Source organism: Mus caroli, chromosome 9 (genome assembly GCF_900094665.2).
Source record: "Mus caroli chromosome 9, CAROLI_EIJ_v1.1, whole genome shotgun sequence".
Classification (NCBI taxonomy): domain Eukaryota; kingdom Metazoa; phylum Chordata; class Mammalia; order Rodentia; family Muridae; genus Mus; species Mus caroli.
Genome location: NC_034578.1, coordinates 20,598,048 through 20,615,278, shown reverse-complemented (window position 1 = coordinate 20,615,278; position 17,231 = coordinate 20,598,048). Strand labels below are relative to the sequence as shown.

Here is a 17,231-nt window from a genome sequence, read left to right as displayed (position 1 = left end):
GGATTTGGGGTTGGATTGGTGTTCATGAAGAATACATTAAATTATAAAGAGATGAGTTGAAAATAAAGTAATAGAAAATGAATATAACAAGTTAACACCAAAATAAGAGCAAACTAGTTGGGCATGGTGGCACAAGTCTCAAGTCCCAGCATATAGGAAGTCGAGGAAGGTGGTTTGGGAATTATATGACATTATGGGCTATATGAAATCCTGTCTGAAAAAGAAAAAAGTACAGAAAAAAAAAAAAAAGAAAACTAGAGCATCTGTACTAACATCAAAGCAGGTTTGACTGGGATAAAATGTCACTTTTAGGGTGCTTTCTTATACCTGCTTAGGCATCAAACACCAGAACCCCAGGTCTGGCAGGGCTGAAAAGGGGGCAGACAAATAATCAGCGCAGGAAATGTCAATGTCCCTCTCTTAGTAGGTGACAAAGTACGTAGGCAAAAATGAGAAAGAAATTAGAATATTTGAACAGCCCTGTTAATCAGTCTGATCCACTTTACATTTAGACAGCACCCCCTTCAGTCGTTGTAGACTATGCCTTCTACATAAATGACAGACAAGGACTGTGAAGACTGAGATCTGTACTATAAAACAAGGCTCAACAAGGTCAAACACACCTGAGTCATATGAAACCTATCTCTGACCACATAGGAACTGTATGAGAGAGCATTAACATGAAGAAATCTTAAAAGATTCTTAAATATTTGTAAACTACATAGCAGGTATAAATTAGGAAAATTTCAAGATGGTTACAGAATGCTTTGGACTGAAGGAAAAGGAGAACATGTGAGATGCTGGTAAATCACTCCTGAGCAGTATAGCCTTCCTTTAGAAATGAAGAAATGTCTAAAGCCAATGACTCCCATCTTCAATTGCAAAAAAAGGAAAAAAAAAAAACTCTAGGGAAAGAAGAACAAATCAGATTCAAAGTCATAAGGAAAAAAAGCAGTGCAAAACAAGGGGAGAAAAAAAAAACAATGAAGTATTAATGCAGAGATTAATAAAACTGACAATCCTCCAGTCAAACTGACCAGGAGGACAACACCATTGCCCTCATTAAACATGAGGGAACAACATCGCTGTATAGTCTGAGTAATCTATTATCTCCCTGGAAGGACTCTGCATGAAGCATTGCCCAAATCAGGTTGGCCTATGACATGTTTGTAGGGGATTGTCTTTAATTGATATGAAAAGACCTTTTCCCCTTTAAATTGCTTTTGTTGGAGTATTTTACTACAGCAAAAGATAAGAAGCTAAGGCAAGGAGTAATAAAGGAATGGTATTGTATTGTATAGTAAAATAATTAGCACACTTACAATTTCAACAGTTTGAATGAGGTATATAAATTTTTGAAGAAAAACCCCATCAAATGTCACTCAAGCAGAAAGAGGTAACTTGATACCTGTAAATTTGTAATTAACATTTGCATAAAAACTAAGATGCCCCTCAAGACTTATATGAAATATGTAAAGAGTATACAAAGACAAAATACCCAGATTCTTTTAGAGAACAGAATTAAAGGTATATGTAATGTTAGTTTTAATGATCAGTTAATGGTAGTTTGTTAGTTTTAATGTTAGTTTGACTGGACCTATAATCGCTTAGGATAAGCTTCTGATCATGCCTGTAGAAAAATTATCTTGATTGCATTAATTGTAAATCTATCAACTGTGGGTGACACCATTCCCTAGCTGGGATCCTAGACTGTGTAAGTGAAATAGCCTGCATGCATCTCTCTCATTTCTGGTTGCATCTACAATATGACCTGTTACCCGAGGGCCAACCTGTCTTTACTTTCCTACCATGGTGGACTTTATCCTTGAACTATGAGCTAAAATAAAGCCTCCCCCGCTCAAATGCCTTGGTAAGGGTATTTTATCCCAGCATCAGGAAAAGAAACCAAGAATACTTTAAAAATTAAGCCACAAGGACGTTGCTACAGTAAGACTGAAGAGAGATACTACAAAACAGAAAACTAATACTCCTTTTTGAATATACATGGGACAATTCTTAAAATAATTCTAGGATATTGTTCAACAAAAGGATGTTAATGTGACCAACTAGAGGTTCCTCAGAAACACAAAGTTAACTTGACATTAGAAATTCAACCAACAAAAACAAAACAAAACAAAAAAGAGGGAGAGAGAGTTAATTACTAAGAAATTACTTTAGTAGACAAAGAAAAATCAAAATCAAAACCAAAATAAAAAAAAAATATATGTTCTTGATTTTAAAAAAAAATCCTCTCAGCAACATGAGACAAGGAGGGACCAGTGATGGAGTCTTATGAAAAATGTCTACCAAACTCCGGGGGTTCATATTGTCCATAGAGTGAGGGTGCTCAGTAAGGGGCTCTGACTGCTAGTATTCAATACTGCACAGGTGATTGTGAACATACAGTAAACTGTGGAAAATTAAAATAAAATTTATTACAAGCAGAAGCAAACAATTGAAATTACTTCAGGTCATAGTTAGCATGATTACACCCAAAATACAAATCTTTAAAATAGCTACTAAGACAGAAGTGTTAGCAAAACTACCAGATACAAGATCAGCATGCAAAAGAAAATTATATTGATATCTAATATAAATGAAAAATTGGAAATTGAAATTAAAAAGCATTTAGTAGAACATGAAATGTTTTGGGATAATTATGTCTCAGATATGTTAAATCTATTTAACTTTTAGTGCTAAATAAATGAAAGTACATCCTGTACATGGATTGAAAAATACTCAACATCATAAATGGCAATTCTCCATCAATTGATGTTCATCTCAGACACAGCCTGCTTAAAATTTCAGAGAGTTTGAAAAAAAAATCTATATGGAAATAAATGAGCTAGAATTGCCAATACAGTTTTGAAAAAGAAAAATAAAGTTGGGATACTGGTAAAAAACTAATTGCAAGATTTTAATAGAGTGATAGCAGTTAGGGAGTGGTAGCTTAGGTGTGGAGACCTGCAAATAAAGATTAAGAAACAGCAGAAAGCACAGATGTGGGCACGTCCCCATTATCTGTTGGGAATAAATATGATGTAACCTTTTAGAACCTTAAACACTATTAATTAGATAGTATTTTTCACAAGTGTACACACATCTATGTGAAATGTCAAATGTCACATTTTGAATAGTAACTAAGACATTGGGTTTATGATGTTTATGTCTTCAGCATGCTATTGGGTATTTGGCTTCTCCTTTCTTATTCCGCACAATTAAAAATTAATCTTTTTTAAGCTGGGTAGTGGTGGCGCATGCCTTTAATCCCAGCACTTGGGAGGCAGAGGTAGGCAGATTTCTGAGTTCAAGGCCAGCCTGGGTCTACAGAGTGAGTTCCAGGACAGCCAGAGCTATACAGAGAAACCCTGTCAAAAACAAAAACAAAAAGAATTCCTTTTTGGCTCTTTGGTTATTAATTTGGTGTTGTCTTTAGGTCATAGGTATTTCTTTTGAAAGAGGTATTTGCACTTCTGGAAGACTGTATACAAAGACAACGTATATACAATGTATATGTTTAGAGAGGGCCTCAATTTCTTCCTTCCTTCCTTCCTTCCTTCCTTCCTTCCTTCCTTCCTTTCTTTCTTTCTTTCTTTCTTTCTTTCTTTCTTTCTTTCTTTCTTTCTCTCTCTCTCTCTCTTTCTTTCTTTCTTTCTTTCTTTCTTTCTTTCTTTCTTTCTTTTCTTTCAATTGGTTATTTTATTTATTTACATTTCAAATGTTATCCCCCTTCCTGGGTCCCCCTCCACAAATCCCCTATTCTATCCCCACTGCTTCTATGAGGGTGCTCCCCCAACCCAGCCACCTACTCCTGCCTCACAGCCCTAGCATTCCGCTATGCTGGGGCATCAAGCCTCCACAGAATCAAGGGCCTCCCCTTCCACTGATGCCAGACAAGGCCATCCTCTGCTACATCTGCAGCTGGAGCCATGGGTCCCTCATCTTTGGTTGGTGGTTTATTCCCTGGGAGCTCTTGGGGAACTGGTTGGTTGATACTATTGTTCTTCATATGGGGTTGCAAACTCTTCAGCTCCTTCAGTCCTTCCCCTAACTCTTCCATTGGAGTCCCTGTGCTCAGTCTGATGGTTGGCTGGGAGCATTTGCATCTGTATTGGTCAAGCTCTGGCAGAGCCTCTCAGGAGACAGATATACCAGTCTCCTGTCTGTAGTCACATTTTGGCATCAGCAATAGTGTCCAGGTTTGGTGTCTGCTCTGGCAGTTCCTCAGAAAATTGGACATAGTACTACCTGAGGACCCAGCTATACCACTCCTGGAGATATACCCAATAGATACTCCAATACGTAACAAGGATACATGCTCCACCATGTTCATAGAAGCCTTATTTAAAATAGACAGAAGCTGGGTACAGGAAATGTGGGCCTAGATTTCTTAATGGCTGCTCATGTTCCCCGCACAGCTTTTCTGTAGTCTTCAGTTTAACCACAACAACAATTTACTACATTTCTTATCCAAACCATCCACATAGCCAAATGCTCTTCACATTTGCACTGTTACTGAATATAGTCACATTATGGCTGATTATATTATATTAACTTTTCTCAGTGTTTTATCATATCCTGATCTAGTACATTTGAATCAACTCATACTTTGAGTCATTATCTGCTGAAGTTAAAAAGATTCATTGCTCCCTATAAATTCATTCATTAATTTTTGCTTAAATAAATTCCATATTCCCATGACCATATTTCATTGCTGTGCCCTTCCTTTTATGTTTAGTTGTATTTATTTGCTCTTAGGCATCTGAACTCATGTCCCAGAAGTCTCTGTCTGTATGGCAGGTGAACGAACATACCAGGTTCGAATGTTATCGTTCCCTTTGGCTGAGAAAAGAGATCCGTGAATTACCCTGAAGCCCCTCTCTGAAGTGAACCTGTAATGTGTCCCTGTGTTCTGCAGGGAGAGCGTGGAGAGCCTGATCCAGAAGCATTCCTATGCCCGGTCACCCATCCGCACCTATGGGGAAGAGGATGTTCTGGGGGAGGAGAGTCAGACAACTCAGAGTCGAGGTAAGGCCATGCACCATCAGGAGATGTGGAACTGCTGAAGGCCAGAGAACTTGATGGGGAATGAACATGAGCTGGTGATGGAGTGTCTAGACCTCTGGGGACACAAGCCAACAAATACCTTTAAGCCTTTTCAGAAGAGGACGTCTGTGGTGCCGATTCTCAAATGCCTCATTAATTTGCTTGAGTAGCTACTCTGCCTGAGGTGTGTTTTGCTAGTAACAGAACATAGAGCCTTTGAATGAGGATAGTATTAGGCTTTTCTGTGACTTACTGCCAAAGAGTCACCAACCACATGTTGGGACAATTTCATGCTATTTTTGAATCTCAGCTCTATTATTTGAAGACTAGAAATATTTTATTAGATTCAGTTCAAAATAAAGAACACTTTTAAAAGGGCCAAAAGAATGGGAATGGGTGGGTAGGGAAGTGGGGGGGGTATGGGGGACTTTTGGGATAGCATTGGAAGTGTAATTGAGGAAAATACGTAATAAAAAAAAAGCATAAAAAAAAAAAGGATTGTCATGACAAAGGGCCATCACTGGCCCTAATAGTTGAAGCAAAAACTAAACAAAGGGCTTGGGAGGTGGCTCAGTCTCTTGTAATTCCCTATATTTGGGGAATCAAAGACAGACAAATCTCTAAGCTCACTGACTTCCTAGCCTGTCCTAGTGAGTGAGCTTCAGAATAATGAGAGACTGTATTTTAAAAGGGGGTACAGTGGCATCTGAGGTTGTCCAGTACACACTACAAATTTGAGCATGCACACACAACACTAAAGAACTGATCCTTGGGCAGAAAGCTCAACTCAGCACATGGGAAGCAAGAATAGAGAGAAGAAGGAGACAGGGAGACCAGTGATGGCCCAACATGGGGCTTAGGATATTCACATGAGGAGAAAATCTTTATCCTCTGTGTGTGTATGTGTGTGTGTGTGTGTGTGTATGTGTGCCTAAAACAGCAAATAACATTAGTGAAAGCACAGGACATCCTTTATAACTAACTCACTGACAGGAAGCCATCCTTACTCACTTGGAAAATTCAGCCAGCATTCCCTCTTGTTTCAACTTCTGAATACTGATGAAGAAGAATTTATTCTTATGGTTCTCATGATGGCTTTGGGGGAAGGTGGCTTTGCTGAGACATAGCCAGATTTCTTTAGAGAGGTGCTGCTAATATCTGGAGATCTTTAAGGAAAATAGACTACATCCTCAGGCAAAGCGTCACTACTAGGCCACTCTGGTATATGTAGGCCATGCAATCAGTTGAATACCTTTCTGTTTAGTAAATTCTTCCTTCTATGTTGGAAATAAATGAAATCTTCTCATCTAGAAAGTTGGATCTGCCCTCTATGTTTGAGAATTCCTTTAGAATATAATATGTTATGATCTCACTCACCAACCTCTCCAAATGATTCACAGATTTACCCTCACATTTTTAACCATTCAGCTTTGAGTTCTTTTCTTTCTTTTTATATTTATGATATTTATATTATTGATATATATATATATATATATACACACACACACACACATATGTACACACACACACAGAGATGAGTGTTTTGTCTTCATGTATGTATATGTACCATGTTCATGCCTATTGCCTGCAGAGGTCAGAAGAGGGCATCAGATTCCCACCAGAGTGGAGTTAATGATGGTTGTGAGCAGCCGTGTGGGTGCTGGGATATGAACCTGGGTCCCCAGGAAGAGCAACAGTGTTCTCAACTGCTGTGTCAACTCTCCAACCCCTTCTTTTAAAAAAAGTTCCATTGGTATTGCCTAACTACTCTTGGGTGTGGAGCATTAGCAATTTTTTTTTAAAATGAAATGATCTTAAGCTGGGTGTGGTGGCATATTCCTTTAATGCCAGCACTTGGGAGGCAAAGGAAGGCAAGATCTCTGTCAGTCTGAGGCCAGCCTGGTCTACATAGTGAATTCCAGGATAGCCAGAGCTATATAGTGAGACCCTGCCACAAAACAACATCAGCAGCAACAACTACAACAAAAGAAAATAAACTGATCATTAGTTCTTTATTAGTATATTGAAGTAGCAACTTGAGTCTAATGAGTGTTTTTCTTCCAGGATCAGCCTTTACAACATCTGACAATTTGTCTCTCAGTTCCTGGGTATCATCATCTTCCAGTTTTCCTGGATTTCAGCATCCACAGCCCCTGACTGCTCTTGGCACCAGTACAGCATCCATAGCGACACCGATTCCTCACCCTATACAGGGTTCTCTGCCACCATATAGCCGCCTGGGAATGCCTCTGACCCCATCTGCAATAGCCAGCTCCATGCAGGGAAGTGGTCCCACGTTCCCTTCATTCCACATGCCTAGATACCATCACTACTTCCAGCAAGGGCCCTATGCTGCCATCCAAGGACTTCGCCACTCCTCCGCTGTGATGACGCCATTTGTATGATTCCATTGAGAGTAGGGGAAGCTAGATACAAAGTGTGCAAATGGCTATGAAAATACAGGAGGGGTGGGAACTAGGGTGGGTGGGAAGTGGGGTATTGGAGCAAGGACTCTCCAGGAAACACAGGACTTATTAAAGAAAAGAGGAGAGCTGGACTTACAAAACACCTACTCGCAAGAGAGTACACCATGGGCCAGGATTCATCTGTGATTGGATCCAGGAAAGAATCAGTGTGAAGTATATTCAGCATACTCCTACAACTAATAGGCTATCAGTTTACCCAGAAAGCTTAATAATCCTAGTGCTTAAAAGTTTTGTTGATGCAGTGCTGTATAAAATCCGTGTGTAGAGGTTTCTTTCTGCTTTCAACAGGTTCAGAGCATCATCCAGAAGGCAGTACTATATAGTGTATTGACATGACTAACTCAAGCCCATTTCTCCCAGTAGGAAATGGAAGCCAGTAGTGATATGTTTGTAGTGCTCTACTTTAAGCATGTTTAGTTTCCTTTGTGTCAGTTTGCTGCAGACGGGGCAGAGTTGGTGCTAGTATGTCCTGTGGTGTGAATGAATACGTGGTAACACATTTACCAAGTTCCTGCCATACCCACAGGCCATGACAACATAAACTCTGTCTTCCGTCCCCTTTCATTTTTTTTAAAGCCTAATAATTCTTTTTCCTGCAACAACTTTGCAGTTATGCAGTGAAAACCCTCTACATGCCATTTTAAAACAAGAAGCTCTCTCATTTTCAAAGAGGATGGCTTCTGGGGGGCTGCATTATCAACAGGCTGCTGACACAGCCACCGAGTACCCGTCCAAAGCCCGTGCATGGTGATGGCTGAAGCTCCCCCTCACACATTCAAAGTCTCGTGGCTCTCTTCTGAGGGGAATTTCTCTGCCCTGGGAACCAAAGTCCTCTTTCACTCCAGCGTCAGCAAGTCTCTTGTATATTAAAACACACTGGGCCAAATTCTGATTTTTTTAAAAAAATATAAATCTGCTTTGCTGCTGCTTCCATCTTTGTCAGGGATTTGTCAATGGCCACTCTCCATATGCATGCTTCACCACGCTCTCATGTATGCTCATGGGCATGTACATGCCCTGTAGTGGGTTTCTCCAGTCTGGCTGTATTACATTTACAGACTTCTTTCCATTTTCCCTGGTCCCTAATATGAAGCTGCATGTTAATTCAATGACTCCCTTACAGAAATACTAACAGTTCTTACCAGAATACGAGAGCTTCATCCAGTTTTTTCCTATGTTCTTAAGCTTTCCTTCTATGTGTAAACTAGAGTTTATGTTTTACTTCTGTATAACCACTATGTTATTTTTGAGCAACATGTATCTTAGCATTTACATTCAGGATAACACATATGATATTTTACAATAGTACATTTCCCTAATAATATAGATTTATTAAAGTCCTTAGACTTTCAGGTTTGAAGACACTGTGTTCCACCTATAGGATGTGACCAGTTTGCTTTATGTAGGTTGCCTGAATTTATTTTAGTTTCAATTTTTTTTTCTTGTTTTTGTTTTTTGAGACAGGGTTTCTCTGTGTAGCCCTGGCTGTCCTGGAAACTCACTCTATAGACCAGGCTGGCCTCGAACTCAGAAAACCACCTGCCTCTGCCTCCCAAGAGCTGGGATTAAAAGCATGTGCCACCAGTGCCTGGCCTAGTTTCAATTTTTTAATGAAGTTTTTATTCTACTCTGTTCTTATTTCAAAAGTATTGACTGTGCTTAAAGATACGGGAAAGAGCACTCCTGACAGTAGAAATGTGTTTAGGAGCCAATGCAATATACTTACCACATCACTCTGCTGTTTTATTTGGTAGCTTTAATGTTAGGCTTTTCCATGTGGGATGAATTCCAAGGCCATGTCCAGTCTATGAAACAAGGTACTATACCCAGTCTGAGTATGGGATGCTAGTTTTAGATTTTTGCACTTGATATTCTCCACCAAAAGTCCATAGTTTACTTACAAAGAAGCATGAACTGTTATGGAAATGATTCTAAACTCTCATGGCAGACACTGCAGGTGAGTCCAGCTTCTTGTGTGCCTTGTAGTAGTATCCACAGGTAGTTGGTTTCCATACAAAATACAGATGTGCATTTCTCTTAAAAACCCATTGTGAGTGATGTTTAAAATAAATGCCCATAGAGCAAGGATAAGGGCTTGATATTTAATAATTGGCCTCTTGCAAAAGAACCATGGAATAAAGTGCTACTATTTAAAGCAGGAAAAAAACAAAACAAAACAAAAAACTGAGGCACGACTGTGCAGGGTGCCCCTCATCTCTCCCCTGGTATATGCTGAGATTCTAAAGTGAGATTCTAAGCACATGCCCGTGTTTTCTTTTCCATGAGAATGAAAGGATTGTTTTAATATTGTCTTTGTAGGTTTTTTGAATTGATGTGCCTCACAGTTGGTTTTTTAAAATTGCTGTTAAATATGATCTTTTGTTGGTATTTCCTGACCTTATAATTTTGCTTGAGGATGAAACTCACTGAAATACATGATGACAGCAAAGAGGGCTCTTGAAAACGTTCTCCCTAAAAGTCTTTACCGGGTGTTTGGTTCCCCTGTTGGTATTATGTAAATCAGACAGAAACCTCCCAAGAGAAACAGCACCATGTGAGTGCCCTGTCATTTGACCCTGGGACCACCAGTGCCTTTCTGACTTATTTTGGCAGTTAAATTATTATTAATCCTTGGGGAGTTTACAACTTAAAATCCCAAGATCTGGTTAACAAAAACTGATGGCAATAATTAGATATTAATTGATAAATCCAATTGAATAATAATGACCAAGACTTAAAAAGCATTTGGACTAATTCAGGCCTTCCTCCTATGGCTATTACATTGTGATAAAGCATGGCGAAAGAGAGTGCTGTTGAAGAGGCCCAGCCAGGCTTGCTTTACTGAGCTCTAATGGACTTGCTCATAACTCAGGAGGTTCTCACTTATGCTCTGATTTTAAAATATTCCTCAATAATTCCAAGTTATGGTGTTCCAATCCCATATTAAATGAACCATTCCACCTGGTTCCTGTCCTTAGCAGTTCATGTGGAAATACTTCCAGTTGTGTGTGACACATCAACAATTGTCAGGTAACATTGTCTAGCTCAGTGGCTGTCTGCTCCATTGCTGGCACAGTCAGTTAACAGCACTGGAGTCTTGTCTAGAAGGTTATCAGCGTTTATGGTGAGTGCTCCAAAGAAGGTCCGTACAGGTTCATCGTCATGCAGAAGCCTTGTGTACGAGCTGCACCAACTTCTGGGGCATTCTAAGATCTTACTTTCTCAACCACTGGATAAATATCTGTCCCTTGACTTCTCCACACAGCATACTTCTTCCCAGAAGAAAAAGGAAAATGAATCTGTCACAAACCCAAGAAATAGTCTTAGCAGTAAACTGTCATGTCTCGTTGCACTGACTGTGAGCATTTCAGGGAGCTGTTAGGACATTTATCCTATTGCTCAATTTCAGATTAACTTTTTAAGCTACATTGGTTATGCAATGGCCAGTTATGTCGAGAAAATTCACTAACAAGTAAAATGTATGGGAGGACTTCCCACCCCATTAGATAGGTGGGAAAGCTTAGTGGTGGTTTAGTCACCATCGAGCAGGCAAGACACTGCATTTAAAGTCATGTTCTTATTCTGTATTCTACCGAGTATGAAAATCTACTTCCATTATTTATTGGGCAGGAAACTGATAGTTATTGCAAACAAAAATACTCTAACAAAGCAGCAGATAAAAGATAAAACATTTAATTTGTTCCTCTATAGAGTTACTGAGGGTTTTATATACATTCTCATATTGTTTTAGAATGAAAGCCATTGCTATAAACACCAAAGGTAAGATTAACCTACTTTTAAAACTTGAAGGAAGTATAAAAGCCCCTTTGTTTCAGCTTATCATTCTATGCCAGTTATAAAATACCAAAACACCTTTCCTCTGTAAGCTCAATCATAGAAAGGCACATTTATAAGTATTTGATGTGGTAATAATTCATAAGTATTTTCTAGCTTTCTTTACCTGTCTGTCTGTCTGTCTCTCTCTCTAATATAATTTCAATCTCTTACCCCTTTAAGAAAGCATCCTGCATGAAAATGTGTGTGTGTGTGTGTGTGTGTGTGTGTGTGTGTGCAATATTGAATCTGGACAAAAGATACAATTTGTTGTATTTTACTTTACTTCTGGCACAAAGACATTGTATTTAGTTGCTTTAAAATTCTTGTTTTCAGAAGTCTGAAAAGGTTCTTCTATTTGCTAAAGTAAGAGGTTCTGTAACACCGCTCAATAGTCTCTGTCACAGTCTCCCTGTTTGCTGTGTCTTCATTTGATTAACAAATTGTGTGGAAAAGTCACTGTAATGCAGTGTGTGGGATGTGGGAAGGGTGTGGGAAATGTTTTATGGGGAAAAATTATAAGCCTAATACTATGAAGTAACATTTAATGAAGTTCTGTTTAAGTGCAATATATTTATTTCTGCCAGAAATGTATTATCGACCTTATGTAATATTTGATGCATAACATCTTATTTGCAAACAGCTAAAATTATATATTATCCCAAATTGTACAGAAGCACGACTGTGTGGATGCTAGTTTTTTTCTTGTTGCTAAGAATGGTGTGGTATTTATAGATACATGCACACATTTACACTTTTTATTATCTATACACTGTGACTTCTGGTGTCTGTATATTCTCACCTGATAAAAAGAGGAGGCTTAGATGACGTAGCTGGAGCTCACCTCGCCATTCCAAGATATGGCTCTGGGTTATGATGCAATGTCATAGGGTTGTTCTTTAAGGAAGACTGTCCTCATAGCCCGGCCTTTCTCCCTTCCTAGTATTCAGTTTTCTTCATTCACTTATTCCACTCAAGAAACTTCAGGGACATATGATTTTATGTTTCCTATGTCACTTGGCCCTGAACTTGAATATATGTATTTTAAAAACTCCTGCCCCATCTAAGCCATGAGCAATGGTATACGTAGTGATGTTATAGCAAAAGGGCTGACCAAAGTAGGACTAGCCAAATTCAAGGTCTTAGTCGTCTTCCACACAATAGGCCTTCAGAATACATGGTGTTATTATACTTTCTGCTTGCAATCATTTCATTTTGGTGTATGCTGAATCCATGCTTTCAAGAATCTTATTGGAAGAATTTCACACTTAATAGAAATGCTGTAAGTATAAGAAATCTTCTGCGTTCTCTGTTCGGATTCACCAATCTTAGCCTTCAGCTGCATTTGCTTTGTCACATGTGCACTGAGACTAATACGCAGTGGTACACGTGAACAGATGTGCACAGTGTAGAAACTGTCTTCAGAAATGATGGAGACTATGTATAACCTGTGGACCATTTCACAAAGTAGTTAAAGGCATATTTATAAAAACAAAATCAACTGCAGTAGTTTTGACAACTGGAAGAAATCTAACAATGATCTATCATCTATATCATAATTTTGAGTATTGGCCGAGCATATTTTCTTTCAATACAGATTTACTCTAGGATGACATGTTGCATTTATACAGCTCCTCAACTTGTTTTGGTGTTTCAGGACAAAAGTGTTCCAATTCACCAGTGGTGTATAACATATCTATAATTATTTTACTCCTCCATTGTTTCAGTTCTTATCATTAAGATATTTTCTCTTGTTGATAGCATGCATTGATTCATTTGTAGACATTCTTCAATTCCTGCTACTATGAGCTATTATACTTTCCTTGGTAGTCTTTTCTAGAAGGAGCCTAGGCTCCTTTTAGTGGGGAAGAGTATTAGAAACTAAATTTGGGTGGCAGATGTGCTCACAGTGCTGTTATTATGAAAAATTTATAGTGTCAAGATATCAACCCACAGCTTCGAACAATCAGTCCAGCACAATTCCACTCAAAACACCAACAAGAGCTTTGTTTCTATAAACAATTTTATGTTAAAGTTTATACAGAAAAGATACATCAAGCCACCTCAATATTGATGAAGTGAGCCAAAGGAGCAGCTGTGTCTCACTTTAAAACTATGACAGAGCTTCAGTAAAATAGATAATGTTACATCAATTTTGAAAAAGTGACTAGATGAAAAGCAAGTGGATAGAGAGCCTTGCAGCATAGCCAAGCAACAACATAGCTGGTTTATATAATTAATCAAGAAGCAATGTCAATTCAGTGGAGAGCAACTCTTTAGCACTGTCCTTCAAAAGAGTAATGTCCATATACTTCAGACACATACACCTTACATCTATAAAAATTAATCAAAATGCTGTCTATAAACAAAATATAGTTATAAAGCTTTCACAGGATAATAGACAAGAAAAATTCAGGTGTGTTTTAGTTATGCTTCTACTGTGATGGTAAAACAGCATGAGCAAAATCAACTCAAGAGGGAAATGGTTTATTTCCCCTTACAGTTCACAGTCCACCATCTAGGGGACTCAGGGCAGGAATCTGCAGGCAAGAACTGAAAATCCACAGTGGGGTACTGCTTACTAACTTGCTCCCCATCGCTTGCTCAGCCTGCTTTCTTATAGCACCCAGAACCATCAGCCTAGAGATCGCCCCACCCACAATGGGCTGGCCCCTCCCCTATCAATCAATTACTAATCAAGAAAACATACTATAGGCTTGTCCATGGAGCATTCTCATAAAGTTATTTTCTCAACTGAGATTTCCAATTGACTTCAGATTGACACAAAACTAGCCTGCATACCAGTTAACCTTATTTTTCTTTTGTTTGTTTTAATGTTTTATAATACAACACCAAGAGTGTTTCATTAACCCAATAAGGTAATCTAACGGATTGTGTTAAAACGAAAACTCCTTGTGGTCAGAAGTTTCTCTGCGAAAAGCACTTGCTGAATAATGTTTGAGAACAGCACTTTGCATCTCCTGTTCCCATGAAAACACTGAGTAGACATGGGGTCACCTGTAATCCAACCATCAGGAGGCAGAGGCAAGATCCAGTGAGCAACCTGGCAGCTAGACTGGCCAAACCACAGAGCTCTGAGTTCAAATGGGAGACCCCATCTCAATACGTGAGCTGGAGGGTAATGGAAAAGGACACCTTCCATCCTCCTCCTCCCACCTGCATGTGTACCACATGCACACGCATCTTACAGGTGCACCTCCATACATACACATGCTCACACACATACAAACATGCATATCACACATGCATATCAGACACATGTACAGGCAGTATGGATACTGAGAAAAGGGACTTCTGTTTGTTGCTGGGGGAAATAAAAATGGTGCAGAGATAAAAATTGTTTGCAATTTTTGCATAAAGCTAGTTTCCTGTTATCATATGGTCATTATGCTCTTTTAGCTACTGACCAAATGATCTAGTCCTATGCCATACAAAAGTTTTCATGTAAATTTTTAGCAGTTTTTTAGAAATAATTGTCAAACTTGGAAACAACCAAGATGTCCCTCGACAGGTGAATAGATGAACTGATGACAGCATGCCCACCTTTTGCACAGCAGGCATTTCATTCATTCAGTGAATGAAAAGAAATGTGTCAGACTGGGATGCTGCTGAGATATGGAGCACTGGTCCATTGTGCACAAGGCCTTGGGTAGATCCTCAGTGATATGGCAGGAAAGGATACACTAAGAGAAAGAAAGGAAGGGCAAGAGGAAGAGGAAGATGATAAAGCAGAGGAAGAGAACAGAGGAAGAGAGGAATTAGAGGAGAGGCATTGTCAAGCTGCCAGATGAATCAGAAATGCTTTCTACTAAGCTAAAAGGGTTAAATACTGCATAGCTCCAACCATGTAATCATGAGACATTCTAGATAAAGGACTCTTACCAACACTGTAGGCATATCAATGCCTTCCAGGTTTGGGGAGGAGAGACAGGTAAACAATTCTGCTACAATACTCAAATGAGTCTGAGAGATTATGCATTTATCAAACCATACGTGACCGGGCTTCTCTAAGAATAAAGTCTACTGCCGACTAGAGATTGGTTATGAAGACATCTGCCTTGACTCACCAGTTATAACACATGAACTGCCCTCATCTAAGACGTTAATGATAGGTGAATATATGTGTGAGCTTGGCAGGAAAAGGAGCTCCAGGAACTCTGCTTCTGCAAACTTCTCCCATGAACTTGAAACTTTTCTAAAAGAATAAATCTGTTAGCAGGACAGTAGCACAAAGTCACTGCATGTCTCCAGGATAGCTGTATTCACAAGGATGGATAAAAGGCCTCAGCAGGGATGTGGGAAAACAATACCACCCCCTCATATATTGAATGTGGGCATGGAAAATGGTATGGCCACTTTAGAAAATATCTGACTGCTAAACATGAACTTACCAATGACCTATCATTCCTAGTCCCAGGAGCATAAGTCTTTACAGGCAAAATGGGAAAATTTAAATGTCCATCAAAGATGAGTAGATAAATACAATGATATGCACCCGTACAATGGAATAAAGAAAACATTACAGTGTGGAGAGACTTTGAAAGCATGATGCTTAGTGAAACAAGCCAGCCAGAAGTAATTACACGCTGTATAATCCTGTTTACAGGAAATGTCCAGCACCGGAGTGTCTGAAGAGAAAGAAAGCAGAGAAGAGAGAGAGGCAGAAAGGATGGTTAAAGGCTGTGGGGTTTATGCCAATCACAGTAAAGTGTGGGCTGGAAGAATGGTGCTGGCCACACAGCTGTGAATATACTGACATTAATGCATTACATACTTGAAGCACATATGTTCTTCTGTTACTATTTGTCATGAAAGCCATTGTCACAGATGTACATGCATACACACACATACAAGAAGTGCACTCTCCCTCTCCACAAGCAGTATACCGTTATTTTCATTCTGTGGGTTTAATTCATTCACTTTCAAAACTTTTGAGTATCAGGTAAGCCTTATGTACTTGGAATTAAGGGGAGGGGCACCTCTTTCTTTCAAATAGAAATTATTTCTTGATGTCTCAAAGCTTTGACACCTGGGTTATCAAGTTATATTACTTCATTTGCATCCCCCCCCCCTAAAAAAATCATAACTAGATCTTGGGCTTCCTAGAAGAGAATTATTCCAAGCCTGGGGATAGTGACAATTATGCTACAATTTACAAGACCTTTACAGAACACATGACTTTATGCATTTTCACTTTTAACATTTTATTTATTTATTTATTTATTTATTTATTTATTTATTTATTTATTTGAGACAGGGTTTCTCTGTATAGCCCCGGCTATCCTGGAACTCACTTTGTAGACCAGGCTGGCCTCAAACTCAGAAATCTGCCTGCCTCTGCCTCCCAAGTGCTGGGATTAAAGGTGTGAGCCACCATCACCCGGCCACTTTTAACTTTTGAAGCAACTCTGATATAGATGCATTATTGCTGTCTGAGGCATGAAAGTTGAGTCTTAGATTAATAACTTGGATATGGAGATGCCAATCCTATCTGTACTGAAAACCATGATACTCTGTAATACTGTAAGCAGATATTCTTACTTTATCAGAATTTTAAAAAGTTCCGCTCTCTTGCTTCATTTTCTGTTGCATGCCATCCAGCGGCTCAAGAGGAACGGGGTATGGCTGAAATGGCAGACTGGAGCTAAAAGAAAAGGAACTAGACGGACGAGAGAAAGAACAGAGCTAAGACAAGGTTCTCATCAAAGCTCAATTTTACTATTCAGTGCACCTGGTTATAAAGAAGGGGGAAGGGGCCCATTCCCGCCAAATCATCCTGGAGTCCAGTTGCAAGTGACCACGTGTTTGGCTCCGGAACAGCTAGGTGGCAGGTAGCAGCAGTGG

The 17,231-nt window shown here is 39.2% G+C and overlaps 1 protein-coding gene across 2 annotated transcripts in view; it reads left to right on the top strand.

Annotated features, from left to right (window-relative positions):
• The window catches only part of Tbx20 (T-box transcription factor 20), a 53,978-nt gene extending 41,936 nt beyond the window's left edge, over positions 1-12,042 (top strand). The window contains exons 7-8 of one of the 2 annotated variants that reach the window (XM_021172438.2): positions 4,919-5,028; positions 7,111-12,042. In XM_021172438.2, the coding sequence (XP_021028097.1) occupies positions 4,919-5,028; positions 7,111-7,451 (451 nt within the window). In that variant the 3' untranslated portion in view covers positions 7,452-12,042. The remainder of the gene's footprint in view (positions 1-4,918; positions 5,029-7,110) is intronic. The other variant, XM_029481669.1, reaches the window with a different exon arrangement.
• Positions 12,043-17,231: the final 5,189 nt, after the last annotated feature.